The sequence below is a fragment of the Panicum virgatum genome, chromosome 1N (genome assembly GCF_016808335.1).
Source record: "Panicum virgatum strain AP13 chromosome 1N, P.virgatum_v5, whole genome shotgun sequence".
NCBI classification, from domain to species: Eukaryota; Viridiplantae; Streptophyta; class Magnoliopsida; order Poales; family Poaceae; genus Panicum; species Panicum virgatum.
Window position 1 is genome coordinate 20,642,147 of NC_053145.1, and position 11,810 is coordinate 20,653,956.

Genomic DNA, 11,810 nt, shown 5'->3' on the forward strand with positions numbered 1-11,810 from the left:
TATGTTGCCTCTCAAGTTATGCTATGCACACTCTTTACTTTGATCATACACGTACATGACATCAACCACTGTCCATCATGAAGATCTTGCAAAAGCTCGTCATCCCCCTAAAAAGAAAAAGAAAACAAGAAAGTGAGTCATCATGCTCATGAATCCTTGTTCGAGCAAAAAAAATACCGAGAGAAAGGGGAAGGATGATAAGAGCAAAAGCATAGGTGACGGACAAGTGTCGCTATTTACACATGGACATGATCAAAGTACTTGAATGGCATGGCTACTTAGAGACACATTGTTGGAACCTGCAAAATAAATGGAAAAGATGAGAACGTACCTCTGTTACCATATACACATGAGAGAGGCTTTGCCTTAAGAGAATCATACACCATGAGTGCCGACTGAATTGAGCATTCAAGAGTTTGCCTTTGTTTTTAAAATCTGAAAACCCTCCAAGCTCCAAGAAGAAAGGCCTGCATTGATTCTTGGTGACAAGTTCTGAGGATCAATAGATGAAAGCGAGGATGTTAGCCACCTGGAATCCAAGGTATGCAAAGAAAGCTAAGAAATAATTCTTATGCATAGTTTGAGTTCATGAAACCAGTCTTCGCTCTTTTCTCGATCTTATTGCTCGGGGCGAGCAAAGTCTGGCTGTGGGGGTGTGTTGGCGGTCGAAATCGATGATTTTCGCCGCCAACGCTCTGCCTGATTTCATAAAATATAGGCAATAACTATGCCATAACCATTATTACTAATGAGTTCCACAAGTTTTGGTGCATATTTGATCTCAGGAACAACATACCCAAAATTGACCCAAAACGGACACTGTTTGGACCGGAAGGCCCGAATTCGGCCAACCGGCATACTTTCGGTGGAATCTTGGCATGAGATTTTACCAGTATCATCCAGAGGGAGAAATCAAGCCACTCCAATGGGTGGTTTCCCAGAATGCACGAGTTGGAATCGGAAGGCTTGAACCCTTAGGCAAAATGGAGGAATTTTGTGCCATGATCAGAGCACAAGATAACTACCCATCCAGGAGTGATCTCCAGCCGTTGAGGATCGTGTCGGTGCAACGGAGGGCCAAAAGGCTTCCAGAGCCCGGCCGCATGGCCCAAACTACATCAGTTGAGGAAACCGCCTTTTGCACCGATCCCTAGAGAGGATCTGGAGCGTCCACAAGAAGGCGGTGGCCGAACGGCCGAAATCCCAGGCCGGCCGGCCTAGGTGAGGCCGGCCAGCCTCACTTTTTCACCGTTTGGACCAAATCCAATTGGAGGTTGCTTCAACTGACGTTGCAAGAAAGAATCCTAGGGGCATATTCGAATATCGGAGGATCCTAGGCCGGCCGACAATTGACAGTCATTATCGCATAAAATTTGACCGTCAAAGTAAACTAATATGATAACATTCCATGTCACATCATAACAAAAATATTATTTATCTGACGAGTTCCACGAGTTTCGATGTTCCCAAGTGTTTTGCAGGAATCTCTAATTTTCACAAGTAAAACTTATCTCAAATGGGAGAACAAGGTGCACCAATGCGAAGAGCTCGTCACGCTGATCAAAATGAACATATAATTTGTTATTTTTGGAGATCCCAATTAAAAGATATGAATTTCGCAAAATAAAAAGGAGTGCTCACATCATCGCTGATGTCAGCACCCCGGGTCAACGCAGCTCGTGCAACGGAGCCGGCCAGCCCCCGCGCGAAGCGTGGCGCTGCGGTTCAAACCGCGCGCGCACGCGTGCGGGAAGGAGAGGCGCGCCGCACCGCTCAGACTGGCCAGGCGGGCCTGTGGGCAGGCGCTCCCGCACGGGGAGGCGATGGCGCGCGCGGCGCCCCGCCAAACTGGCATGCATGGCCATGTGGCGACCAGCAACTGGGGCGCGGGAGGCGGTTGCCGGCCCAGACGCGGGGAGGTGCGCCTCGCCCCGGTTTTAGCCAGTTTAGGCGCCCGGAAGTCCGGTTTTCATCCGAGAAGTACACTGCAGCGCCTATTTCTCTCGGTTTAGCTCCGATTCTCGCCCCTGGAGCGCGGTTTTCATCCGGTTTTCGCTACAGGTTGGTGGAGGAGGATGTTACCGACGCCAGGGAGGTCAGTTGCATGCAGGGAGGATCGTGGCATGCAAGGAAGCTATTAGGAATATTCCTAGCACCTCTCCCCCTATAAATAGAGGCCATTTCCTCCTCCCACAACACACACCTACACAACTGAGCTTCATTTCTCCATCCTATCCTTGTAGTAGTGTCCCTCTAGGTATTCTCCACCTAGTTGTATTTTAGAAAAGAGGAGGAGTGTGAGAGTAGAAGAGAGGAGCCGGGCTTGTCGGAATCTCCTCAGCTTTTGTACCTCTACGGATCTGCTTCAACTCGAGTTGCTTCCAGGTTATCTTTCGATATTTATGAGTTTATTATTTGTCTAAATTCAGTTTTTGCTTTACTTTACTTACGGGAATTCCGCTCGACCAAGTGCTCTAGTCCAGGTACTGGGTTAGAGTAGTAATTGTTAGCATAGACGTGGTGTCTAGGCTAGTGTTTACCTGAGTTTGCGCTCAACCCCACGGATAGTTGTGGTAGCCCCAGAGGTGACAGCTCCGACCAGGCCTTTGCATTCCACCACGTTCGGGTTGGTGTTTCGTAGGGCTGTTAGCGACCTGACCCCGATCACCTTTTCCCAGTCTTTTCGAGGATCGGAAAGGTACTGTCGCTCCGAAGTAAGCGAAGTTTAGTGAGCCTGACCTTTTAGCATCTAATAATCCCAGGAATACCTTAGGAGACCCTCTCTTCCTACAAAAACATCCTTTCTACCTTCTCTTTGGTTGACTTTTGCCCCTCTCTAGTTCACTTCTCGTTCTCCGTTGAAATCGATACCTTGGAATACTCCGGGTGAAAGCTACATCGGTATCCGTGCGCTTGCGGATTTGTTTGTTTGCGTTAACAAATACCAACAAGCTTTCTGGCGCCGTTGCCGGGGAATGGTAGCTGTGCCAGAATCGAACCAAGTCATCCATGTATCCTTTTTCATTTTACCACCACCACTTTCACCTCACCACATCCATCAACCACCACCCATCACATGGATTCCACTCCTATTCATCAGTTCTCCGCACCAAAGGGCGAGTTCTTAGAGCCACCACAATCATCTAAGCCTATCACAGCTCCTGGCTATAAACTCTGTCATGGCTTTATAGCCATGGTTCGGGACCAATCCTTTTCTGGGCACGAAGATGAAAATCCTTATACCCATCTTCGGGAATTTGAGCATTTGTGTTCTTGCCTTCATATTGAAGGTATGGAACATGAGACCATTAAATGGAAGTTGTTTCCGTTCTCCCTTTTGGGAAGAGCGAAGACATGGTATGCTCATACCGTTGGTGGAGTTATTGGAAATTGGGACGAACTTCAGGACAATTTTTATCTCGCTTTCTTCCCTGATTCCCAAGTTGGTGCTCTTCGTATAGAAATTCTCACCTTCCGACATAAAGAGAAAGAGACTCTAGGAGCAGCTTGGGCTAGATTCACAGACCTTATAAATACCGGCCCAGACCTTTCTTTGCCTAACCACGTCCTTTTGAATCACTTCCATCTTGGTCTAAGCAAAGAGGCTGTTGATTACCTAGATATTTCTTCTGGAGGCTCGTTCAAGCACATGACCATTAGTGAGGAGAAGGCCATCCTTAAAAAAATCCTTGAAAATACCCCTTACACCGACATATATGACGAGTCCCCTGAAGAAATAGTGGAGTCAAGCCCCGACCAACAAGAGGAGGCACCCGCAACCGAATTTGAAACTCCTTCAAATCCTTTTCATAATCCGGTTGTTGCGGTACCTCCCAATGAGGAGACATGTCAAATTTTGAGGGATGATGAATCCCATCCTTTTACATGGCCCTTTGAATTTGAGGACGACCTTTTTCTTGATGTTGATTTTGGGAATACTTTACAGGTTCCTAGTTCAACATCATCATATGCCTTGAATTCCTATATGAGACATCAAAAGCACTCGCATCACATAGAGGGAGAATCAATTGTTATAGAAGACATTTCTATGCCTTCTCCCTCTATGCCCACACTTGATGTCTCATCAAAATCCAAACCTAGGGGAGAGCTTGAGACAATCTCCGCAATAACCATATCCTATCCTAGTTTTGCGGAGGATTCGATTTGTCTTGAGAAAGAAAGTGCTCCCCGTGAAGCGGAAGATTTTATCGATGAGCGTGGAAGTTACGTCCTAAACGTCCCATCCATTCCATGCTCTTATGAAAAATCTCCCGACACGATCCATAGCTCTGCCATGTCATACAAAACCTACAACCCCCTCTTGCTCTCTGTTCATAAAAACTTTGAAAGGGTTGTTGTAGATGCTTTTGTATATTACAAGTTTTGTAGATCCCGTTGTGTTTTGGCATGAGCTTTACAGGATCATCCGTAAAGGTACCGTTGGAGGGGAAACCACTTCACCAACTCTGGATTCATTTTGAAAGGTTTCCCAAAGATGAGCTTTCGTCTTTAAACAAAGCACTTTCGGGAGATAACCCGTCCTTTACATTTTACCTTTTATAAAATTGCTCTTTCAAAAAAAATTTAAAAAATGAGTCCAATAAATTTGACTCCCTGGTGTTCCCCACCAGAAGAGTCCTTGTTGTTTTCACCTGTTTCTGTCTTTGAATAAAAAGCAGGTATAGCTCGAAAGAAGTGTGGGGGTGTGCAACACCTCCATTGAAGGACAAAAGGCACCGAACCACATCATGAACTAGTGGAGGAGCATGTACACAACTTGGTTTGAGCATTTACTTCCCACCTTTTCATATGCATTCTCCTTATTCTATACTAAAAGGAACCAAAGTCCACACTTAGATTTAAAATCTGAAAGTAAATTTGGATATAGCTCTTTAAGTATGGACAGCATAAATTTTGTTCCTTTCATATCCTTAGTGCTTGTGGGAAAAACATATAGGAAAAACATATTGCCTAAGTTGTTGTGAAGTAAGATATGGCTTTGGCATGGAAATCCATCCTTTTCTATTCAAAGTACTTGGAGAGTTTTCTTTTGCTAAAATATATAAAAAAACCATAATCTCACATACTCCTCAATGGTAACAGAAATTCCTACCAAGGCCAAATATCATGTTACATTATGAAAGCCTCCTACTTTTGCTGCTTGTTATTGCTTTGAGCCTTGTCATGCTTTGTTGACCCATGTCAAGAAATTTGTCATGCTTTTAAAATCAGGATCACGTACACGCCACCAAATATTTGCACTACTCCTACACCGGGAAAAGGCGCAAGACATACATTCCACTTAGGATCCACCAAAAAAAAGGTTCTACTCCTACACCGAGAGTGAACAAAAATATCTCGGTTAGGCTCTACCAAAACAAATGCTCCAAATATGTATGATCTCTCTCTCAAAAGTTTTGTAGTGAAAAGAGACATGGGGCTATCATAAAAAAATGATGAAAGAAAAAAAAAGAGACACAAAAAAAAAGAAAAAAAACTGTGATAGCCCATGTTCTCACAAAAGGTTCCCTCAAAGTCTCAATGAAGAGAGAGATGAGTTTCAAAGTGCATAGTAGAATTAGGATAGCCACTTTATATCCGCACACTTGCACATCTTGGTTTGATTGTATGGCATTTTTCTCCATGGATCCATTGTTTGACTTAGCAAAATATACAATGCAAGTATGCCTTGAAACTTTCCCTACCTGAGCTCCACATAAGCTTTTTAGAAGTAGGTAGAAAAAGAAGGCAATCCCAAAATGCCTTGTAAGGAAACAAACACTTAAGTGATTTGAGAGTACCATTTGAGGAGTGCATGTGAACCATGCTTTATTTCGAAAAAAAATCTCCCCAAGTTACTAAGATGCGAAAATGGAATGAGATGGCTATGTTTCAGAGCTATTTCATTTCTCAACCGCTCAAGAAAATATGTCAGCCACTTCACATATCCCGCAGGTATGAGGTATGTTTTGGGATAATCTTTATGATAGTTCGATATATTGAATTGTTATGTTTATGTTTACTTTATCTTCAACCTTTACTCGAGACGAGCAAAGATCCAAGTGTGGGGGAACTTGTTGACGGTCATTATCGCATAAAATTTGACCATCAAAGTAAACTAAAATGACAACATTCCATGTCACATCATAACAAAAATATTATTTATCTGACGAGTTCCACGAGTTTCGATGTTCCCAAGTGTTTTGCAGGAATCTCTAATTTTCACAGGTAAAACTTATCTCAAATGGGAGAACAAGGTACACCAATGCGAAAAGCTCGTCGCGCTGATCAAAATGAACATATAATTTGCTATTTTTGGAGCTCCCGATAAAAAGATATGAATTTCCCAAATTAAAAAGGAGTGCTGATGTCAGCACCCCGGGTCAACGCAGCGCGTGCAACGGAGCCGGCCAGCCCCCGTGCGACGCGTGGCAATGCGGTTCAAACCGCGCGCGCACGTTAGCGGGAGGGAGAGGCGCGCCGCACCTCTCAGACTGGCCAGGCGGGCCCGCGGGTAGGCGCTCCCGCGCGGGGAGGCGATGGCGCGCGCGGTGCCCCGCCAAACTGGCCTGCATGGCCACGTGGCGACCAGCAACTGGGGCGCGGGAGGTGGTTGCCGGCCCAGACGCGGGGAGGCGCGGCTCGCCCCCGGTTTTAGCCGGTTTAGGTGCCCGGAAGTCCGGTTTTCATCCCAGAAGTACATTGCAGCGCCTATTTCTCTCGGTTTAGCTCTGGTTCTCGCCCCTGGAGCACGGTTTTTGTCCGATTTTCACTACAGGTCGGTGGAGGACGATGTTACCGACGCCAGGGAGGTCGGTTGCATGCAGGGAGGACCGTGGCATGCAAGAAAGCTATTAGGAATATTCCTAGCACCTCTCCCCCTATAGATAGAGGACATTTCCTCCTCCCACAACACACACCTACACAATTGAGCTTCATTTCTCCATCCTATCCTTGTAGTAGTGTCCCTCTAGGTGTTCTCCACCTAGTTGTATTTTAGAAAAGAGGAGGAGAGTGAGAGTAGAAGAGAGGAGCCGGGCTTGTCGGAATATCCTTAGCTTTTGTACCTCTACGGATCTGCTTCAACTCGAGTTGCTTACAGGTTATCTTTCGATATTTTTGAGTTTATTATTTGTCTAAATTCAGTTCTTGCTTTACTTTACTTATTTGAATTCCGCTCGACCGAGTGCTCTAGTCCAGGTACCGGGTTAGAGTAGCAATCGTTAGCATAGACGTGGTGTCTACGCTAGTGTTTACCTGAGTTTGCGCCCAACCCCACGAATAGTTGTGGTAGCACCGGAGGCGACAGCTCTGACCAGGCCTTTGTATTCCACCATGTTCGGGTTGGTGTTTCGTAGGACTGTTGGCGACCTGACCCCGATCACCTTTTCCCAGTCTTTTCAAGGATTGGAAAGGTACCGTCGCTCCGAAGTAAGCGAAGTTTAGTGAGCCTGACCCTTTAGCATCTAATAATCCCAGGAATACCTTAGGAGACCCTCTCTTCCTATAAAAACATCCTTTCTACCTTCTCTTTGGTTGACTTTAGCCCCTCTCTAGTTCACTTCTCGTTCCTCGTGGAAATCGATACCTTGGAATACTCTAGGTGAAAGCTACAGCGGTATCCATGCGCTTGCGGATTTATCTATTTGCATTAACAAATACCAACACCGGCCTAGGGGAGGCCGGCCGGCCCCACTTTGCCGCCCCTCAAGTCGGCCTTTAGCATGGAGTTTAAGGCAAGAAAGTGGATGCGTACCTTTGCAGCTACCTGAAGAACCGACCTCCGCAGCACTATAAAAGGGACCCCCACCCCTCACTTCAAGCCACGGTGAATTGGAGCAAGTTAAAGGTGAGGCGTAGCTCTCCACATATCTTAGAAAATAGGGAGAGAGGCGAGGTGAGAGTCCGGAGAGGAGCCGGAGTGTCGGCCCCTATCCAACTTGGTCTCTCCGAGGAATGAAGCTTCGATTCGAGTAATTTCCTCTTCTTTCGTCAGTATTACTTTCTCTTCTTTACTTTATTAGTACTTGAATACTTGATCTCTCTAGTTGCGAGATCCCTTGTCTGTGTAAGTAGCAAGTTCTACTTATTTGGGGTTTCTTCTTGCCTTAACATGAGGCAGAAGTCAGTGACTCGATAGTTTAGGTGTGGTACCTAGACTTGGTTAGTTACCTTGGGTTGTGTTCCACCCCACGGTACCGCAGTGGTAGGCGGCAAGTGGTGACGGCCTTGCCTGCCCCTCGTAGTCCACCACGTTCGGGTGTTTTCATAGCAGTAGGATTGCCAAAAGTTTGTTCGGCCCCTTCTCACCCCTGTCTGCGCCTTCGCTTAGGCCGCCGAAGAAACTAGAGTATAAGTCAAGTATTCTTGACAGGAGTAGTTAGTAGTACGATGTTAGACTACCTCTACCTATCGTATCTGGACCTCTTCACTCCCGTCATACCCCCGGGATAAACAAGAATCACTACTCGGTACACTTCTCATTCCTCGTGGATTTGATATACTGGAATACTCCCGGGTGAAAGCTACATCGGTATCCGTACGCTTGCGGATTTATTCTGTTAGGCTAAAGACTACCAACAAGCTTTCTGGCACCGTTGCCAGGGAACGGTAGCTGTACTAGTATCGATTCGAGTTTATCCTTGTATCATTCACCTTTCCCATGGACTCAATTACCCTTCGTGACTTCTCGGCTCCAAGCCGTAGTGGTCATCATGGTATCCACCTTCACGTCATCCCATCCTTACACCAGGCTATGAGATCCGCCCTTGCATCATAGCCATGGTTTGATCACAATCTTTTTCTGGGCACAAGGATGAAAATCCTTACACTCACCTACGTGAATTCGAGCAGAACTGCTCTATCATTTCAATACCAGGCATGCACCATGAAACCGTGAAATGGAAGATTTTCCCATTCCCGTTGACTGGTCGTGCCAAAGAATGGTGTTACGTGACCGTAGGAAGCGTAGAAGTTGATTGGAATATTCTGAAAGACAAGTTTTGTCTCCACTACTTCCACGGAAAGAAGATTGTTGCCCTTCGTGTAGAAGTTGTGACTTTCAAGCAACGGGATGAAGAATCGCTCGGAGCAGCATGGGCTCGTTATACCGAGCTGATCTCTTCAGGACCAGACTTGCGTATACCCAAGGCTATGCAGTTACAACACTTTTTCTATGGCCTTAGAACAGATAGCGCGACCTATTTAGACAAGGCCTCCAGAGGGTCCTTCTTATACAAAACCGTAAGCGAAGACAAAGCCATCCTTAATAGGATCCTTCAAAATACCGAGTATACCAGAATATATGAAGACCCACCTGAAGAATCTCGAGAGCCCACTCGAAGAGCAGAACCTTTGGCCCAATCTCCAACACCCTGCCCACAAAAGGTTGCCGAGCCAAAACCTTCCACCTCATATCATGAGCCCTTCAGCAAAAATCATCGACCTTTCTTCTTATCCATGTTTGACGATGATGAATCAACAATGTATGGTGATGTCTCATCATTACCAAAGGAAGAAAGTGATGCTGATGGAGAACTGAGGTAGTGACTCCCGATCCCGAGGAAGAATCCTTGTCCGAAACTGATCAAGTAAAGGAGGATTCATCATTCCCTAACATAGAGTTCCAATTCTCGGAGGACAGGTTTGGATTTTCTGATGAGGAGTTCAAAGCTTCTATCTCATCAAGTTCCTCCGATCCCCAAGAATCATATCAATGCCTTGATCCGTTTGGTGACTCCGAAGAAAAATCTTTTCTTCTTGACCCGGAGCAATCCAAGGATTTCCATATCGAAGGCATTGATTTTGATACGCCTCATGAGTATTATAAGCTAGAGCATGATGTCGAAAACGTCTGCTCTATGGATAGTCTTGAGGCAGTGGACTCCATATCGGATTCAGAAGTCAATGATGAGCATGTAAGTTTCATCTTGGAAGAACCACAAGATACATACTCCTTCGATGAGACCCCATCTACTCTCGCTAATAGCACACACATCGAGTCCAACCATCCCATGCCCCTGCATCACAAAAATTTTGAAAGGGTGGTTGTGGATGAATTTGTCTATCATAAAATATTGCAAATCTCATTGTGGTTTGTTGTGCACATTTTGCAGCTAGATATCATGAATTTAATCCAGAAATTGGTGATGGAGGGAGCCACAACACCAAGCTAGCTGCAACATCAAGAAGAGGCTCCCAAGGTCGAGCTTTTGACCATAAACAAGCACTGCCGGGAGGTAACCCGTATTTTTTTTCTAGTATTCTATTTTTTTCCTTCTTTTTCAAAAACAAAAATAAATAAATAAATAAATCTTTACTTTCCAATAAAATAAAGTTGAAAAGAGCTTCAAGACCTAATTCTAGGACTCCCACCCTTCGGGTATTCTTGTCATGTATGTGGTTGGGGCACACTTGTGTGCCAACCACACCCCTATTCTCATATTCTGCAAAGTACTCAGTGATTTGCAGCACACATAACCAAAGGAGAGTACCAGAAAAAGTTGAGAGCAATTCACTGCAGAAAAGACCGGGAGGCCAAATCTAGGCCGACCGGCATACCAATTCTGTGATCTGCAGCAACGCCCAACGGATTTGTGATACACGCAGCACAACGGACACAACGTAACAGGCCATTTGCAAAACGGTGGAGGATCAGGCCAAGGACCTCGGGGTGGAAGAAACAAAACCCCAGGGGGTTATGTGAATAGACTGTGACTCATATGAATAGTGCCACTAAGGACTCCTTTGTAATTTTTGCAGTGAACTTTGAAATTCCATAGAAATTCATAGGAAATTCAGAAAAATATAAACTTTGATGTTTTGGAATCCTTGTGTTTAGCTCTATGCAGTAGAATCATAATATGTTAGGATTTTGTTGAAAGTTTTTGCTGTATAAATGGTTTTGTGTCACTAGGTAAATAAATACTAAATGTTTTATCTTTTTCTTATCTGATGATTAAAAGCTTGTTTTGCTCTGAAATTTTTATGGTAGTTTACACATGTGACACTAGTTTTTCTATAAAAATGTCATGGTCAGTTCTCATGAGTTGCTATTTCTTTGATTTAATCCTTGTTTGGTAGACTTTAATTATGGTAAATAGTTTCTGTTCATAATAAATCATACAAAATATTTCTGCATGTTCTTCTTGAGTATCTTAGCTTGTCCAGGAAGTTTGAGCCTCAGTTCATGGCTAGAACAGGAGCTAAAAATGAATCTTGATAATCTGTTGTTCTGTTTTGTTTATTTTCTCATAATTAATTCTCTGTAGATAAAATCATGCAAATTTCACAGTAGCTAGTCCTTTTCTGTGTCAACCTCCTGTTAAATTTTGAGCTTCTACTTTGCTCTAGTTTGACCTGTATAATTCAAGCTTGATCTAGGTGTTGCCTGCATAAATGATTTATTGTGATTAAATGGTTACATATCTTGGCATGATTTTTACAGGGTAGATTACTTTGTTCATGTTCTGTTTAGTGTAATTTTGGTAGATTTTATTACTGTTTGTACTCTGAGTTGTTGATTTATTTACAAGCCATGACTTAATCGTATAGGAAATCACCACCACTCATTTGTTCATGTTTCCTTGTTCGAGCAAAAAAAACCGAGAGAAAGGGGAAGGATGATAAGATCAAAAGCATAGGTGACGAACAAGTGTCGCTGTTTACACATGCACATGATCAAAGTACTTGAATGGCATGGCTACTTAGAGACACATTGTTGGAACCTGCAAAATAAATGGAAAAGATGAGCACGTACCTCTGTTACCATATACACAAGAGAGAGGCTTCGCCTTAAGAGAATCATACAC

General features: G+C 44.4%; 1 protein-coding gene across 1 annotated transcript; it reads left to right on the forward strand.

Moving 5' to 3' along the window:
* Positions 1 to 2,217: 2,217 nt before the first annotated feature.
* LOC120655492 lies at positions 2,218 to 10,771 on the forward strand. The gene is made up of 2 exons (XM_039933338.1): positions 2,218 to 7,102; positions 10,116 to 10,771. The coding sequence occupies exon 1, from the start codon at positions 3,077 to 3,079 to the stop codon at positions 4,409 to 4,411; it is 1,335 nt and encodes a 444-aa protein (XP_039789272.1). The 5' UTR covers positions 2,218 to 3,076; the 3' UTR covers positions 4,412 to 7,102; positions 10,116 to 10,771.
* The last annotated feature ends 1,039 nt before the right edge of the window (positions 10,772 to 11,810 follow it).